Genomic DNA, 18989 nt, shown 5'->3' with positions numbered 1-18989 from the left:
CCTTTATCTTCTCGAGCTGATCTTTGAAATTTTCTGTTCAGCTCTTGTACCTCCTCATTTCTTCCATTTGCTTTAGCATCTCTACGCTTGAGAGCAAGTTTCAGTGTCACTTCTGACATCCATGTGACCTTTTCCTTCTTTCTTGTCTTCTTAGTGACCTTTTGCTTTCTTCCTGTATGATGTTCTTGATGTCATCCCACAACTCTTCTGGTCTTCATCTTTAGTGTTTAATGTATCAAATCTGTTCTTCAGATGATCTTTAAAGTCAGGTGAGATATAATCAAGGTCATATTTTGGCTCTCATGGACTTGTTTTCATTTTCTTCAGCTTCAGTTTGAATTTGCATATGAGTAATTGATGCTATGGCCTAGGAAATCCTGTAGGGCAGCAGTTCTATTCTGTCACAAGAGTTGCTATGAGTCAGAACCAACTTGACAGCACCAACAACAGCAGCCCTGGCTGACGGCTGTAGACCTCCGGGGCCAACTCAGGCCAACGAGGAGTTCTTGGGTCACAGAAGAAGCGTAGACAGAGTTACAGTTGGCAAGGCATAACCCAAGCCCATTTTCTCTCTGCCACAGCCCCTAGGGAAGGACCACAGCCAATGGTTAAATCATTGCTCTCATGCTTGCCAACGTGCTTTTATGAACTCTATACCAGGAGAAAGACATCCTTAGCTCATTTCTGTGAACATCATTGGCAAGGTGGAAGAAAATGACCAGGCAGAGGGGGGTAGGCATCCTCGCTCGATTCTAGTCCCCGATTATAGAAAGCAGGTCCCTTGCCCACCTCACCCTCTAGACCCCACAACTCCTGGTTCTCCTGATGCCCCTGTACCAGCCAGATGATTTGGCCAAGTTCTGTGCCCCACTGCATGCAAGCACATATACCCAAGACAACACAGGTACCCTGTTCACACCTCTGACATAGGTACATAGACATGCACACAGCTCTGCCTCCACCTCAGAACCTGTACTGATCTGAACTGTCCTTGAGTACCCCTGTCTGCCCTGCCTATCCTGCAGACCCCTTCTCCAGAGCTCTGTCTTGCCTGGTAACTCTGGCAAGAGTTTCAGTGCAGCCTCCTTGCTCTCCAGATGTCCTGGGGCCAGACGAGGCCTGTTGATCTGCTTGTTTGCAAAGGGACTTCCTTCATGTAGCTCCATGCTCACCGTTGCAGCAAGACCTCATTGCACCCTGATCCACACCTCATTTCCCCAGACCTACTGATGGGGTGGGGGTCCCAGGGCACCCTGACTGGACCTGAGAAATCCCAAGATGATCTTAGGTCCAGTGATCTCAACCTACTGATGGGAGACCCTCTGTGGCCTTGGGTTCCATCACCCTGGACTATGGATCAGTGTCCCCAGGACATGATGTGTGGGTCCAGCAGTCAGTGCCTTTAGTCTTCTCCACACTTCCGGGAGTGCAGGGGAAATTGATTTCTGGGTTCTGCTATGTTTCGTTGGAAGTATGCACAAGCTAGCAGAAAGAGAGAAACAAAATCCCACCTCCAGCTCTCACCCCCTCCCAGTGACACCCCTCGGCAAAGACAGCCCCCACCAGCAGTTTCAAGGGAAGTGTACTTTTTATTTTTTGACAAACATTTGCTTTTTTTGTTTTTTAAAATAACCAATAGTGTGTATGAGTGTTTGGGACTATTCCCCCAGGAGGAAGTACAGTTCCTGGGTTTGGCCAAATTCATGAATTGCAAGAGCAGTGGCCGCTCTTGTCCAGGTAAGCAGGTAGGAAAACCGGGATGTGGGGCCTTCCTGAGCCGACCACATCTCATGTCCCAGGGGAAAGGAGACCCTTGGAGTTAGCTTAGGAGCCTCTGGATGTAGCCAATGGCTAATATGCTTAGCTGTTAACCAAAAAATTGACTCACCAAAGGGGGCCTTGGAAAAAAGATCTGGAGATCTACTTCTGAAAAAATCAGTCACTGAGAACAGGGAGCACAGCTCTCCTCTGACACACCCTGGGTCACCAGAAGTTGGAGGCGACTTGACAGCAATTGAGTTTAAGGGGTAGTTTGGGGCAGACCATCTGGATTCTTACTGTGCCTGCTGATGTGTCAATGGGTCTACAGAGGAAAGAAAGCCTCTGTTTGGGGCAGGAGCTAGGGTACCAGCAAGGCATGAGGTAGGCATCTGTGTCCCTATGGGGTATGTGTGAGTAAGAAGTAGCAGATTCAGGTCATTGGGTTGGGACAGTCTCTGTGCAGTTGTGTGTGTGTGAGACTCGGCCTACAGGTGCAGTGAGAGGTCAATGTATGAAGTTGTGTGTGTGTTCCGCCCCCCCCCCCTTCACGGAGGCTCTCTTTCAGTGAGGCCCCCCTCAGGAACCCATGTTCAGGGAAGGGAGGAAGGCAGGGCCTGCACTGTGTATCCAGCACCCTCTGAAAACAAGTCACAGGAGATAATTGCAGACGTTTACTGAGCAGACAAGTAAACTAGAGCCCCAGCGTATAAACCTGTTTCTAGTTGGAAGACCAAAGGTTAGCAAGATTTGTCACACACAAGTCCTAATACAAAAACGATGTACCTCCCTGCTGTCGCGTCACTTCCTACTCATAGTGATCCTGCAGGGCATAGTAGAACTGCCCCTAATCTTTCCAAGGTTGTAAATCTTTACCGCAGCAGACTCATATCTTTCTCCTGAAGACCAGCTGATGGCTTTGAACTACTGACCTTTAGGTTAACAGCCCAGTGATTAACCCACCATGCCACCAGGGTTCCTTAAGTCATAATGGGGAAGTCATGATCACCATGCAAAGGGCATTTGGGAGAGAGTGAAATTAATTCCAGCAGATAGTCTTAGGAAAAGCATGGTTTTGATCTGGGCTTGAAGGACAGGAAGAATCTGGGCATACAGAAGAAATATAAAACAGCGTAGGAAAACACTTCAGGTTAAATGCTAATCAAAAGAGCAAGCCATCAAATGCCTTGTATAATAGTCACTAGATAAAACCACAGGAAACTAAAGGAAATGAACTAAAATACATCCTAGTTCCTGTCTTAGCTTCGATGAAATTGTAGACAAATTATTTCCTATTCTTTTATGTTTTCCCAAGTGTCTAAAATAAGAGTGTGTTGCTTCTCATTTTTAAAAAATCAAAGTATAGCACACATGCAGAGAAGTGCATAAAAATAAATGTTCAGTTCTATTATCACAAACTAAAACCTATGCAGCCTCCATCTGGACCCAGAATTAAAATACTGCCAATTCCTCAGAAGCCCTCCATCTGCTGCCTCCCAGCCTCTCACCCCTCCCTCCTTCCCAGGTAACCAGTATTCCTGACTTTTAAATATAGTTTGGCATTGTCTGGTTTTGAACTTATAGATGAATTATTTGGTTTTGTGCCTGGCGTGTCCCATGCCTCACTCAACAGTGTTTTATGAAGTTTAGTTATGGGCCATTGATATCACTATATAGTGTGTGTGTGTCATAATTCATGTGTCCATTCTATTGTTGATAGACATTTCAGCTATTTCCAGCTTCAGGCTGTTACAAATAATGCACCTATGAGATTATGTGTGTCTTTTATTGCACATGCAAATGTATAAACCTAGGAGTGGAATTGCTAAGCCAAGTTTTTGTTGGTGGTGCCAGGCCAATTCTGACTCATATTAAACCCATGTACAACAGAACAAAACACTGCCTGGTTCTACCCATCCTCACAATCATTGCTGGGATTGAGCCCATTATTTACAGCCACTCGTTGAGTGTCTTTATTGTTTTTTGCTGACCTTCTACTTTACCAAGCATGGTGTCCTTCTCCAGGGACTGATCCCTCCAGTTATGTCCAAAGTACAGGAGACAAAGTCTCACCATCTTTATTTGTAAGGAGCATTATGATTGTACTTATTCCTGTACTTCTTCCAAGACAGACTTGTTTGTTCATGCTGTAATTGTTAGGTCCATTGAATTGCTTCCGACTCATAGCAACCCTATACACAACAGAACAAAATACTGCCTAGTCCTGTGCCATCCTCACAACCATTGTTACGCTTGAACCCATTGCTGCCACTGTGCCAGTCCATCTCATTGGGGGGTCTTCCTCTTTTTTGCTGACCCTCCACTATACCAAGCATGATGTCCTTCTCCAGGGACTGGCTCCTCCTGATAATATGTCCAAAGTATGAGAGACAAAGTCTTAGCATCCTGTTTTCTAAGGAACATTCGTCTTTACTTCCAAGACAGATTTGTTTTTCTTCTTGCAGTCCATGGTACTTTTAATATTCTTCTCCAAACCCACCAGATGCTCCTTGGAAACCCTGTACAGGGTCACTATGAGTTGGGACAGACTAGATGGCACTTAACTAACACCATAACTCAAATGCATCAATTCTTCTATGGTCTTCCTTATTCATTGTCCAACTTTCACATGTATATGTTGTTGTTGTCAGGTGCCATCGAGTCGGAACTGACTCATAGTGACCCCATGCACAGCAGAACGAAACAATGTTCGATCCTGGGCCAACCTCACTATCCCTGCCACACTTGAGTCCATCGATGATGCCACCTGGCCAATCCATCTCGTTAGGGGTCTTCCTCTTTTTCTCTGACCCTCCACCTTACCCATGTATATGAAGCTATTGAAAATACCATGGCTTGAGTCAGGTGCACCTTAGTCCTCAAACTGACATCTTTGCTCATGAACACTTTAAAGAGACCTTGTGCAGCAGACTTGAATAATGCAATACATGGTTTGATTTCTTGACTGCTGCTTCCATAAGTGTGGATGGTGGATCCAAGCAAAATTAAGTCTTTGACAACTTCAACCTTTTGTTCATTTATCATAATGTTAATTTTTGGTCCAGTGGTGTGGATTTTTGTTTTCTTTACATTGGGATACACCCCATACTGAAGACGTGTGGTCTGTCATCTTCATCATTAAGTATTTTAAGTCCTGTTTGTTTTGAACAAGCAAGGTTGTATCCTCTGCATATCACAAGTTGGTAATGAGTCATCTGCCAATCTTGATATCACATTCTTCTTCATATAATCCAATTTCTCATCTTATTTGCTTAGCATACAGACTAAGTATGGTGAAAAACAACAACAACCCTGGCATACACCTTTCCTGATTTTAAACCATTCAGTGTCCCCTCATATAGATTCCTCATGAGCACAATTAAGTATTCTGGAATACCCATTCTTCACAGTGTTATCCATTCTTGTCATGGCCCACACAGTCAAAAGCCTTTGCATTGTCAATAATGCACAGGTAAACATCTCTCTGGTATTCTGTTTTCAGCCAAGATCCATCTGGTGTCAGCAGTGCTATCCCTCATTGCAAGTCCTCATCTGAATCCAGCTTGAACATCTGGAAGTTTCCTGTCAATGTACTATTACAGCCATTTTCAAACTGTCCTTACCAAAACTTTACTTATATGTGATATTAATGATATCGTCTATGATTTCTACATTCCACTGAATCACCTTGCTTTAGAATGGGCACAGATATGGAGCTCTTTCAATCAGTTAGTCAGATAGCTGTCTTCCAAATTTCTTGGCATAGATGAGTAAGCGGCTCTAAGTCTGCATCCATTTGTTGAAACATTTCATTTTGTATTCCATCAATTCCAAGAGGCTTTGCCAATGCCTTTAATGCACCTTGGATTTTCTACCTTCAGTACCATTGGCTGTTGATTATATGCTGCTTCTTGAAATGGTTGAACATCATCCACCATTTCTTTTTGGTACAGTGACTCTGTGTATTCTTTCCATCTTCTCTTGATGCTTTCTGTATCATTCAATATTTTGCCAAGAGAATCCTTCAGTATTACAAGTTGAGGCTTGAGTTTTTTTCTTCAGTTCTTTCATCTTGAGAAATACTGAGCATGTTCTCCCCTTTGGTTTTCTAGCTCCTGGTCTTTGCAAATGTTATTGTAATTCTTGACTTTGACTTCTCAAGATGACCTTTGAAATATTCTGTTCAGTTCTTTTACCTCCTCATTTCATCCATTTGTTTTAGCATCTCTATGCTGGAGTCCTGGTATGGCACTGAGGGTTAATGCACTGGACTGTAAGGTCAGTTTGAACAACAAAGTCAGCAATTCAGGCTCACCAGTAGCTCCTTGGAAACCCTATACAGAGTCACTATGAGTCAGAACCAAGTTGATGGCACTTAACAACAACAATGTTGGAAAGCAAAAGTTTCAGTCTCTTCTGACATCCATTTTGGTGTTTTCCTTTTCTTGTTTTCTTAATGCCCTTTTGCTTTCTTCCTGTATGATGCTCCTGATGTTATCCCACAACTCTTCTAGTCTTCGATCTTTAGTGTCTAATGCATCAAATCTGTTCTTGAGATGATCTCTAAATTCAGGTGGGATATGTTCACGGTCCTATGTTGGCTTTCACGGACTTGTTTTAATTTTCTTCAGCTTTAGCTTAAACTTGCATATGAGCAACTGATTGTCTGTTTCCTGGCTTCGCTTGGACTGATGCCAGTGGAGTTTTTACCACCATCTCTTCCCACATTTCTATCTGGTGAGTTCCATGTGTATAGTCATCTTTTATGTTGTTTAAAAAAGGTATTTGCAATAAACAAGTCATTGATCTTGCAAAATTCTATCATGTGATCTCCAACATCGTTTCTCTCACCAAGGCCATATTTTCCAACTGCTGATCCTCTTAGTTTCCAACCTTTGCATTCCAATCACCAGTAATTATCAACACATCTTGATTGCATATTCAGTTGATTTGAGACTGAAGAAATGAATAGAATTCTTCAATTTCATCATCACTAACTTTAGTGATTGGTGTGTAAATTTGAATAATAGTGGTTTTTTACTGCTCTTCCTTGTAGGCATACAGATATTGCCCTATTAAAGACAGCATTGTACTTCAAGATAGATCTTAAAGTGTTCTTTCTGATAATGAATGCGACGCCATTCCTCTTCAATTTGTCATTCCTGGCATAGTAAGCCATGTGATTGTCAGATTCAAAATGGCCAATATCAGTCTATTTCAGTTCACTAATACCTAGGATATCAATATTTATGCATTCCATTTCATTTTTGAAAACTTTCAATTTTCCTGTAATTATTTTTTGTACATTCCATGTTCCGATTATTAACGGATGTTTACAGCTGTTTCTCCTCATTTTGAGTTGTGCCCCATCAGTAAATGAAGGTCCAGAAAGCTTTATTTCATTCACATCATCATAGTCAACTCTATTTACTTTAAGAGCAGCTCTTCCTAAGTTGTATCTTGAGTGCCTCCCAACCTGAGGGGCTCATCTTCCGGCATTATATCTGACAATACGCTGGTCCTATTAATAATGTTTCAATATTCAATATTCTGGTGCTATCGGGCAATATTTCACTGCTACTCATAAAATTTCAGTGGCTAAACATTCAGAAGTAGTCCTCCTCTCCTGCTTCCTAGTCTGCCTCAAGTGTTTATCTGAAATCTGTCCACCAGGAGTTACCCTGGTGGTATTTAAAATATTGGTGGCATAGGTTCCAGCATCATAACAACACACAAGCCAGTATAGTACAACAAACTGTTCATTGTTGTTGTTGTTGTTAGGTGCCATCGAGTCAGTACCAACTCATAGCAACCTTATGCACAGCAGAACAAAACACTTCCTGATCCTGGGCCAACCTCACTATTGTTGCCACGCTTGAGTCCATTAATGCTGCCACTTTGTCAATCCATCTTGCTGGGGGTCTTCCTCTTTTTCTCTGACCCTCCACCTTACCAAACATGATATCCTTCTCCAGCAATTGGTCCCTCCTGACAATGTGTCCAAAGTATGAGAGATGAAGTTTGGCCATCTTGGCCTCCAAGGAGCATTCTGGCTGCACGTCTTCCAACACAGATCTATTGGTTCTTTTGGCAGCCCATGACACTTTCAATATTCTCCTCCAACACCATAACTCAAAAGCATCAATTCTTCTATGGTCTTCCTTATTCACTGTTCAGCTTTCGCATGCATAGGGTGGGTCTAAAGCCAGCTTTCAGTAGGTAACGCCAACTGTTATCCAAACTGCTATGCCATTGTACACACCTGAGTGTTAGAGAGCTCCCAATGTCCTACATGCTTGTCAACATTTGATACTGTCCAACTTTTAAAATTTAGTCATTCAGGCACTGTGGAATAATATGCTCATTGTGATTTTTAGGTGTTCCTACATAATTCGAGTAATTTAAATATATTTTTTTAATATGGTATATCTTGCCCACACCAAACAAGCATTCAAAAATATTTGAAGAACTAATAAAATAATGAATGAATATTTGATTTCAAGAATGCTTCTGGCTTGAATGATTCTTTATCTTTGAGATGCCTCTGAAATTCAGTTCAATACATTTGAGGCATTAAGAGAGGCTTTGACAAGAAGGGTGATAATTTTCTTTAAAAATTAAAACTTGGGGCATGGCATGTTGGTAATTTCTCCTCACTTCCTGTACCTTATCCTGTGGAACCCTGGCTCCTGGGGCATGTCCTTGTCTGTGTGTCTTTTCTAGGAATGAGGATCTGATCAGTAAATGTGGTGACGATGCCCGTATCTACATCATGTTCCAGTACCACCTCATCATCTTCGTGCTTGTCCTCTGCATCCCCTCCTTGGGCGTTGTTTTGCCCATCAACTATTTTGGAACTGTTCTGGGTAGGTGAAACTCACAGGTCCCTGAGGTCTGGGTGACTAAACCTAAAGAGGCAACCTGGTAGGGGAGACAGAGTTTGAATCTTGGGATCTAGAAATCTGGAACTTACTCTCACCTCTGGCAGTCAGTGAAAGGTCTCTAGGTGGCACAGATGGTTTGGGTTTGATTATTAACCTAAAGGTTGTCAGTTCAAACCCAGCAGCAGCACAGCAGAAGAAAGGTTTGTCATCTGTGTCTGTGAAGATAATAGCCAAGTGAACTCTATGGAGCTCAGTTCTACTCTGACACACAAGGGCTTGCCCTGCGTTGGAGTTGGCTGAGCAGAAATGGATTTAATTTGGGGCTTGGGGACAGTTAATAGTTGTGTGACATTAGGCAAGCCACACTTCAGTTTCTCTGAAGAGAGGCCTAGAGATGATACTGGCAAACTTCATCACAAAGTTGAAGGTACTTGATCCAAGGCAGACTCCTCCTTGCACTCACTCTAATGGACACAGCATCGTAAGTGCTGGCTTTGTCTCAAAGGACTTCTACCCACTTACATCATAACAGGGCAGATCCTTTCCACAAAGTAACATTGTAAGTGAGAGCTGACTTCAAAGACAGAAAAACTAGGCTGTAGATTTTGGCTCCACAACTTTTGCTCACATCTGTTTTCCAGAGAACACTTTTGTCCAATTTGGAAAATTATGTAATGCTCTCTTCAGCCAACCAATCTCTCCAAGCCTCATTTCCTTGACTGTCCAGGGGATTGGATTATCATGCATGTCAGTGCCTATCACTGGTGGTTCAAAACCCCGGCTGCTCCTCAGAAACCCTATACAGGGTTGCTATGAGTCACAACCGACTTGATGGAACTTATCAACAAAAACAACAGTGAATTGCAGCCAGTAGCTCACTTAGCATTTTGACACTGAACAGAGCTGATTGTAGGCTATATCACCAGGTTGTGTAGAATAGCACTTTAATTACCCAGTGCCTCCGTTTTCTACCTGTTTCTCCTCAGCCATAGTTAGCCCTCTGAATTCAGTATAGCATATGGGATGGCCATGCCATCCAACTCCCAAGTCATATCGTTCCAGATTCTCAAAGAGCCAGAGTGTTGGCAATGGTAACGTTGAAATAAATGGATATGTCAAAACCAACAAACTCATGTACTTGACCAGAAGGACTTAGTCACCTTTTCTGGATTTGTAAGCTATATGATTGTTGTCAGTGATACTATTGTTGCTAATTTCATCATTTTACTACTGCTGGGAAAGCCAGCTTTCTTCAACAAACATTTGCTAGCCTCGTGGGCCCTCATTCAGCAGTACCAAAGAGCAGAAAGAGCCTCTGTTGTTTCTGTTGGAGGTGGGGTACACTCTAGATAACTGGAGAGAAGAGTAGAATATAGGCAAGCATCTCTAGATCCCACATGTTCCTTCCAGAACCTTGAATTTTGGTACACCACAGCTCCCAACGATTGGATTCCTGGTATGGTGTTGTAGGATCAACACTGAACTGCTTACCGCAAGGTCAGTGGTTCACATCCACCAGCTGCTCCTTGGAAACTCTATACAGAGTTGCTTTGAGCCAGAACCGACTCCATGGCACTCAAGAACAGCTCCCAAGAACACAAGCTCAAGGTCATCCACTTTCTTCTCTTTCAGAATGGAATAGTCACTTTGGTCGGACCACCATTGTCAATGTCTCCACAGAGTAGGTACCTGATCTTCTTATCTCCCACTCTATTGCCTGGGGGTGTTGGTAGGGTGAGAAAGACCAGCGAGTTCGTCCCTCATGTGGGCACTGCCTTCCTGATGAGAGAGTCCAGGTTCTCTGAGGATTCCAGGCTCTGAGCGGGAGGTCACAAGTCACATTCTCTTGGTAGTGAAAGACTCTTGGCGCTTCAGTGTCCCCATCTCTGTAATAGCTGAGATTACCCAAACAAAGCTCTCCTGAAGACTGGGAGAGAGTCCTCTCGGCTGATAAAGCCTAGCTCCTAAGAGGCAAACATCTTGTACAGTTTCCCCGATACACTCATTAGGTATCCATGAATGAAGCATGATCCTAATTCCCACAGCTAAAGATGCAAGAATCCCAGGACTTGGGTTCATGCCCATCTCTGCCATTGACTGGCCTGGATCTGGGGCAATTGACCTTCCCTTTCTAACTCCCATCCTTCTCTGTGGCAGGGAGGGAGGAAGTGCTACTGGAAACGGTCACTAAACCCCTTCAGACCTCAACGTCCAGGTGCCTATGGATTTGAATATCAGTGAACCTAATCAGTAGCCAATGTGACCCCACTGTACCATACTAAGAAATGAGGTCGACTCAGTGTCTTGGCCAGGCTTGACCAACTGCCCCACAAAGCTAAAGAAGCAGTCTGGGGGGGCTAAAGAGCTATGTGGGGCTCACCCACACCTGCTCCACTCTACTCCTTCAAACCCTCTGTCCCCTACACCTTTACAACCTTGGGGTTGGCTGGTTTCAGTTAAAACTTTCTAATCAGCAGAATGTGGCCATAGTACCCTATGCCAGCCTCTTTCAGCCAGCTTCCCCTCCTGCCATTCCCACCCCACACACACACACACACACCTGTGGTGGTCCCTACACCTGAGCAGAGCTCCCAGCATGCCCCCAGGTTTAAGGTGTCTCCACCTCCCCAGCAAGAAGCAAATTTTAATAGAGCAATTAAGCCTCCAATATCCATAAATGCACACTAGCCATGAGCTGGACAGTTCCCTGGAAACCGTGTAATCTTGCCCCCTCCAAGGATAAGTTAGATGGGGGTATATGTGGAAAGTAGTCAGGCAAGGTGAGAGGGGTGGAGGAGATCGTTTCAAGCAAGGTAGATTTCTCTCCTGCAACCACATCAAACAAGGCAGGTCCCATTTCTGATTGGAACCCTGGTCAGAGGCCTGGAGGCCGTGTCACGTGAGTTGGAAGCAGGATGGCAAGCCTGGCTAGAGTGTGACCACTCATCTCACCCCCGGGGAGGCAGACTCAGGAGGCAAGACCTTAGATGCCTCCTCAACACAGAACTCCCCATGCCGCTGCTGGGCCTGAGGATGACAGCAGTGAGGGAGCGTCGTCCTCCAGCAGCCCGGGGCTGCCCTCCCAGCCCTGCCACTGCTGTGAACCACCTTGGGCACATCACCTGCCCACTCTAGACCTTATTTCCTTACGGGGAAAATGAAGAAAACCTGAGTCCCACTCTCATGTGGTTATAAGTCTAGAAAAAGCACCTCAATCACTTAGCCACATCTTTGGTACTAGAGGCATAGGAAGCACACCGACATGGAAGCCTTAGTGAACTAGCGTGAGACACCCTCTTCTTCTCACCACTGTCACCCCATCACAAAGCGCCTGAGTGTCTGGACTCCCAGTGGGTAGTCCCCTAAGATTGTATTCTGGGGGGGCTTTGTGGCCCCCACATTTCCCAGCAGAGGCTGAGCCCCCTCTCTTCTCGCTCCCGGCAGGAGTAAGATTCTGTGGCTGCACAGCTTCCTGGCCTTCCTCTACTTCATCATCAACTTCTTCTTCATGGCTCACCACTGCTTGGGGTTTGTGCCACAGAAGCATGAAAAGGTGAGTGAAAAGACCTACCAGAGCCGCTCCCTCAAGCTTCCCCTCCAGTTGGGCCACCCCACTTCCATCCTTCAGATCATGGTTCAGCCAGGTGCATCCTGCACACCTGGAGGTGGGAAGAGTTCACCTGAGCAGGGGCACACGCCTCCCTCTGACCCCAATAGATGATCATTGGGCACACCCTAACACTTCCAGTCTTGTCGGTAAACATCCCAGTTGCTTTTAGAGGACCCCTGGACTTCCTCCCCATCTGAAAACTAAAGCATTAACAAGCACCTGACCCAGTCAGGGGTCTTCAGGCATCCTTCCAGGCTGCTCAGCCCCTTCTGCTGAAAGGCTGAATAAATATTTTTACCCTTTTTGCAATCTCTCTGAGATCAGAGACCCTGTGTCTTGCCCTTGATGTATCTCCACTATCTCAGCTCGGGTTCCCCACAAAGCATTTCTGAGACAAAGATTTGAGTAGAATCAGATTGTTTGGAAGAAGGCCTGCTGGTGCAATCCTTAAGAGCTTGACTGCTAACTGAAAGGTCAGAAGTTTGAATCCACCCAGCAACTTGCTCCGTGGGATTTGTTTTCATAAAAATTACAGCCAATAGCCAAAATGGGGGGGGGGGTTAGGGGGCGGCTACGAAGGCAAGAAGTGACTGGCTTACAAGCTTTCAAGAGGGAGGCTAGATCCAAAAGGCACAGAGGAAGGTAGAATCTCCACTGAGTAGTATCCAATCTATCCTGGGCAGTGCTGATGAAAGGAGATGTGGATAGGTCCCTTTGGGTACAATGGTGAATAATTGTTATCAGGACTGACTGTGAGGGTTGGAAATGTAAAGGTGGGCATTTTGTAGCAAAAGGAGGGGAGTGACTGACTTTGCAGTCCAGGAGCGGAGGTCCCAGGAACCATCAAGGCTGAAGAGCAGAGTGCGGGACTGTAGCTACCCAGAGAAGAAGTGACACCAGAGATGGAGGCAGAGATGATGACGTGGAGAGATGGCGCAGCTGGGTACTCTAGACCCAGAGATGGAGAGGGGCTGTGTGCTAATGACTGACCAGTGGGGGCAGGCTTGCAGGGTATATCCTTTTGGTTGGTTGATGATGCATGGAGGGGATTGTAACCATGGCAATGAAACGATATACGATAGGATGAATGTAAAGCTAATGTTCTCCCATGTAAACTATCAAATAATTCACAATAAACATTGAAAAAAAAATTACAGCCAAAATAAAAACCCCTGTGGGACAGTTCTACTGTGTCGCTTGGGGTCACTGAGTTAGAATTGACTCCACAGCATCCAACAAGAGTTTACTTGGGAGTGATCTCAGGAAAGAGCAATAGGGGAAGATGGAAGTGAGACTGGGAAGAGAAGGCAGTGAATAACGGAGATGTTAATAAGGAGCTCTGGTATCGTCACAATTACGACTCAGATTGCTAACCTCGAGGTCAGCAGTTGGAAAGTACCAGCCTTTCCATGGGAGAAAGGTGAGGCTTTTTGCTCCTATAAAGATTTACAGCCATAGGTTTGCTATGAATCAGAACTGACTCCACGGCACATAAACAATAAGCACTGGACTGCTCATCACAAGATCAGCAGTTCAAACCCACCAGCTGCTCCTCAGAAACTGTATTGTTGTTGGTGTTAAATGCCATCAAGTTGATTCCAACTCATAGCTACCCTGGAGAGTTTCCAAGGAGCGGCCGGTGAGTTTGAACTGCTAACATTGTGGTTCAAACCAACCTTGTGGTCCCGTGCTTTTTCCCATAACACCACACCTATACAGGGTCACTAGGAGTTGGAATTGACTCGATGGCATTTAACCATGAGTAATTTACCAGTGTGGGCTATTGGAGCTTAATGCCACTAGGGAACTCTGGAGTCAGTGTAAAACACACACCCCACCTGTGAGTTGTTCCAACCCACGGGGACGCCATTGGCGGTATTTTCCCATGAACTCTGTCTGTCCTTGAATCGGGGCTGCTCATAGGGACGTTAACACTTAGCCACTTCTGACGTATTCTGCAAATAGGTTGAACATGCTCAGGCAGAGTTTCATATGTTTGAAGTCAGACACAGCCTTTGGGGACACACAGGGGACGCTGCAGTGTGCTGTGTGTCTGTGGGACGGTGCAGGCTGTCTACCCAGTGGGAGCCAGGGATTCCCACCTCCCTCCCAGGCATCCATCCTAAGGGACAGATTCACCCTAAGTCATCCCAGGACACAAGTCCACATACCCTGAAAAGTTACCCTGAGTGCTTCAGGCTCCCAGGCTGGGGCACCTCTGCTCTTCTTCATGTCACCAGCCAGCCAGGACAACCACTTCTTGCAGCAGTTGGCCAGACTGTCCCCCTGAGGGTGACAGTCCCGGGAAATATTTCCCATACCCAGAGTGATGCATGTCCTTCCAAAGAGCTTCCCTGACTCAACCTCCCAACTTCTTTCCCCATCCAGATTATCTCAGAGATTTTCCCACTGATGTGGGACTTGGCCCTGGAACCGTGGAGGATGTTAGAAGTTGCGGGGAGACCAGCATGATTGGTGGGATTGTGTGGGCAACAAATAAGCAGCTCTTCCCAGTCTCGTAGTTTGACACCACCCCCACCACCCCCCATGCACACACACATTCCAGCCCTTTCCTCCCTTGATCACAGTTGTCCATGGTGGTGGGTCCCCAGCTGGGGCACAGGAAATATCACAGATATAGTGTGCTTGCTGACCTCAGGGCTGCCCAGCTTAACTGAGGCACTACAAGTCTACTCAGCAAAGAGACACCAAGTATCCCACAGAGGATGCTGGGACATAGTCACCTGCGCCCTGCTATCCTGCTCACTAGACCAACCATACAGCATTCCTCTGCTCCATTTTCTTTCTCTGTTTGTCCTCCCCACTTAGGTCACAAGGACACTGATGATCACCTATGTGCCCACGGATATCCAAGATCCAGAACTCATCAGCAAACATTTTCAGTAAGTGGGGGCTGGGTTGGGGCATGGATTGCCTCCTCCCGGTAACCAGGCCTGGATTCACTTGTGGGTCCTGGGCTGACACAGGACAGAAAAGCTAGAGAGACCCCAGGTGGTGGCTCTTCTTAGACCAGGTCGGGAGTAGCTTTTCCAAATGGGAAAGACAGGCTCTGGGAGTCAGGGAGTTCCTGCATGGCATGGGTGTAATTTTCCTCATTACTCCAACTAGCGACTCCAAGGAGCTCCTGGACCATAGTTAGAGCAGGTTCCTAGAGCAGGTCTTCTTGAGACATCTTTTATGACCCAAATTCCTAGCCCCAGGGACACCCACCACCAAGCAGATTACTTTGGTGTGCAGCTCTTTCCTGAGTCCCTGGTAGGTTGGGCTCTTGCCCTGGTGTTGTTTTAGGTCATCAGGGAAGGGTGCAGCTCCTCTCTGATGACCAGGAATCAAACCTGGTTCAGGAGTTGAACCTGAGGAGCAAGGCTGGATTCTCTCATTCCAAGAATGGGGAACCCCAGGCAGCTGAGCTACCCAGCCCCAAAGGCAGGGGGCAGAGGGCAGAGGGCAAGGGTGGCACATCCCAGCCCTGCAGATTGTCTCAGCATCCATGTTTGCGGCTGCAGCGAGGCCTACCCAGGGTGCGTAGTGACCAGAGTCCACTTCTGCTATGACGTCAGGGAACTGATTGAATTGGACGACCAGAGGTGAGGTGATGGTGGGGCCTGAGGTCAGGGGAGAAGGGGAGGATATAGTTCTGCTGGTCCCTGACCAGAAGACCCTCCCCTCTATTACCTGCTGGCTGACAGGCGCCATGCGATGCGGGGTCGGCTCTACTACACAGCCAAGGCCAAGAAGAGTGGGAAGGTGATGATCAAGGTTCACCCCTGCTCCCGACTGTGCTTCTGCAAGTGCTGGACCTGCTTCAGGGAGGTAATGGCACAAATGTTGGGGGAAGATGGCCAAGGAGCGGTGGGGGCACTGAGACTCCAGGCTCTGTCCTGCACCCTCAAGCTTGGCTCTCTCTTCAGAAGGGCCCCTCCCTTCCTGTCCACCATGCCCTGCCTCCCAGTGGAGCATGGAGAGAAGCTACCACCTTCTTTGGGGCCACTTCCAGAGCGGTGTGGGGGCTTGCTTGTGCCAAGGTTGATGAGAGGAGCAGACCAAACACAGCAGGATACAGCAGCCTGCCAAATCTTGGGCTTTCAGAGCCAGCACAGAGACATGGCTCCTTCCTATCACCCAACCACTCTGTCATGGTTGGATCCCTGCCTCGGGGCAAGATGCATCAGCCAGTCCAGGAAAAAAAACAAAACAAAACACTCCCTTTCCTGAAAATGCTGTCAATACATTCTATTACTTTCTAGGGTTCACCCCAAGTCTGACAGCATCTCCCCAACCCCTCCACACACTGGTCATGCCTTAGTTTCCCCAGAGAGGTGAGCAGGGGGTTCACTGTAGAGTCATAACTCCTTCCTGCTTTAGGTTTGGGCAGGGAGCCAGCGCTTTGTGCCAGGCTTTCAGGTTCTGGGGATGGACCAGCAGCCTCAGGCCCGGTTACCGAGTACAGAGGGGCCTTGTGTGCAGGGGCCCTGTGAGGGTCTGCCTCCCCAGCTCTGAGGACTGTGTCTCGCCCCAGGTAGATGCAGAGCAGTATTACAGTGAGCTGGAGGAACAGCTGACCGATGAGTTCAACGCCGAGCTCAACCGTGTTCGGCTGAAACGTCTGGACCTGATCTTTGTCACCTTCCAGGATGCCAGAATGACACAGTAGTGAGTGTGGGGACAGCCCTGAGAGTGGGCCTTTGCTTCTCAGACACCACCCTACTCCACCTCATTCCAACCATGAGGGGAGGAGGGAACACCTCACTTCCTTTTGCCACTTCTTGACCTCACTCGGCACCTTCACCCTCCTACAGGCAGCTGCCATCTTGCTCTCCAGAGCATGGCCACATTCGTTTCCCCAGCTGCCAGCACTCAGCTTGTCCTCAGGGAGGTCCCAGACCTGGGCTCCTCATTCTCATATGGTCTTCTTCAGCAGAGTGGTCAGAGTGACCTTTGACTTCTTGGCTCCTCTTCAGTCCTCAATAAGAACAGTATCCATTTCCTCCCTCATGTCCCCCATGCACACACACCACTTCCCTCTCTTCACCACAAGTGACACCCCAGGTAAAGACGCCCTGCTTGGCCTTTGTCTTTTGCCTCATTAATTCATAGACTTACAGCCTCTTCTCCCTTCTGTCCCAGCCTCTAGCTGTCTCGCCTTAGCAGGGAAAGGGTGAGGTTATGTCCACTCTGGAATGCTCCAGAAGGGACCTTAGAACTGGGCCAAATATATGAGAGCACCAAAATCAGTCTCTTGAGTATTGTGGTAGCCTCCTTCTCCTGGGGAAGCTCCCCCCAGCTGTTCAAAGGACTAGTGGATCAGCCTAGATTTTAGTCACAAACAGCTGTGCAATTCTGAAAGTTACTCACACTTTCAAATTCTTGTCTCAAATTCTTAGTTACTTATAGCTTCCCTGAGCCATCTCCTAGAGGGCTGAGAAGTGATATGTATCCTATTTAGTGAGTATGATGTGTAAATCAAGGAGCTCTGGTAGTGTAGTGGGTTATGCATTGGTCTGCTAACTGCAGGGTCAGAAGTTCAAGTCCACCAGGCACTCCTCAAGAGAAATATGGGATTTTCTGCTCCCATAAATATTTGTATCCTTGGGAACCTTATACAGGGTCACTATGAGTTGGAACTGCCTCAACAGCACTTAGCCAATGATATATAAAGCAATAAAACTACACGAGACAATAGTCTACTACACGTCATACTGTAGTAGTTTGTGTGTTGCTGTGATACTGGAAGCTATGTCACTGGTATGCTAAAAGGAAGCTTCCAGACTAAGAAAAACTAGGAACAAGGAGAAGTGGGCCACTTCTGAATGGTTAGCTATTGGAAACTTTATGAATAGCAGCAGAGCATTTTTTTATACAGTGCTGGAAGATGAACCTCTCAGGTTGGAAGGCACTCAAAACTACGACTTGGGAAGAGCTGCCTCCATAGAGTTGATCTTAATAATGTGGATGGAGTAAAGCTATTTGGACCTTCATTTGTTGATGGGGTACAATTCAAAATGAGAAGAAATAGCTACAAGCATCCATTAATAATCAGAATGTGGAATGTATGAAGTAAAATTCGAGGAAAATTGTAAGTTGTCAAAAATGAAATGGAACAAATAAAGATCGATATGCTAGGCATTAGTGAACTGAAATGGACAGGAATTGGCCACTTTTAATTGGACAATCATATGGTTTACTATGATTTTACAATAGGGAAGGACTATACAGTCACTGTACTCATTTTAAGATCTAGCATATGATCAAGAACCGAAGGTACTGAGAAAGAAGTCCAAGCTATACTGACGGCATTGGTGAAAAATACGGCTCCAGGAACTGATGGCATACAAATTGAAATATTTCAACAAACAATAAAGCTGTGGGAGTGCTCACACATCTGTGCCAAGAAATTGAGAAAAGATCCATATTCTCACCCATTCCAAAGAGAGGTGACCCAATGGAAAACTGTGGGTAACGTTACAAAGCATGGGTATTCCAGAACACTTCATTGTGTTCATGAGGAACCTGTACATAGAGACCAAGAGGCAGTAGTTCAGACAGAACAAGGGACAATGAATGGTTTACAATCAGGAAAGGCATACGCCAGGGTTGTATTTAGCCACAACTATTCATTCTTCTTGGATCAACTATCAACACTCACGGAAGCAGCAGTCAAGAGATCAAACGACGTATTGCATTAGGCAAATCTGCTGCGCAAGACCTTTTTAAAG

At 46.1% G+C, this 18989-nt stretch overlaps 1 protein-coding gene across 1 annotated transcript in view; it reads left to right on the top strand.

Moving 5' to 3' along the window:
- The window catches only part of TMEM63C (transmembrane protein 63C), a 49327-nt gene that overhangs the window by 10039 nt on the left and 20299 nt on the right, over positions 1–18989 (top strand). Inside the window, exons 5-11 of the mRNA XM_006864790.1 lie at positions 8482–8624; positions 10275–10323; positions 12087–12195; positions 15082–15155; positions 15780–15860; positions 15963–16086; positions 16793–16926. Coding sequence (XP_006864852.1) covers positions 8482–8624; positions 10275–10323; positions 12087–12195; positions 15082–15155; positions 15780–15860; positions 15963–16086; positions 16793–16926 — 714 coding nt within the window. The remainder of the gene's footprint in view (positions 1–8481; positions 8625–10274; positions 10324–12086; positions 12196–15081; positions 15156–15779; positions 15861–15962; positions 16087–16792; positions 16927–18989) is intronic.

This window comes from Chrysochloris asiatica, unplaced genomic scaffold (genome assembly GCF_000296735.1).
Source record: "Chrysochloris asiatica unplaced genomic scaffold, ChrAsi1.0 scaffold00070, whole genome shotgun sequence".
Lineage (NCBI taxonomy): Eukaryota > Metazoa > Chordata > Mammalia > Afrosoricida > Chrysochloridae > Chrysochloris > Chrysochloris asiatica.
Note: the sequence above shows the minus strand (reverse complement) of the source record. Positions and strands in the feature narration are given on the sequence as shown.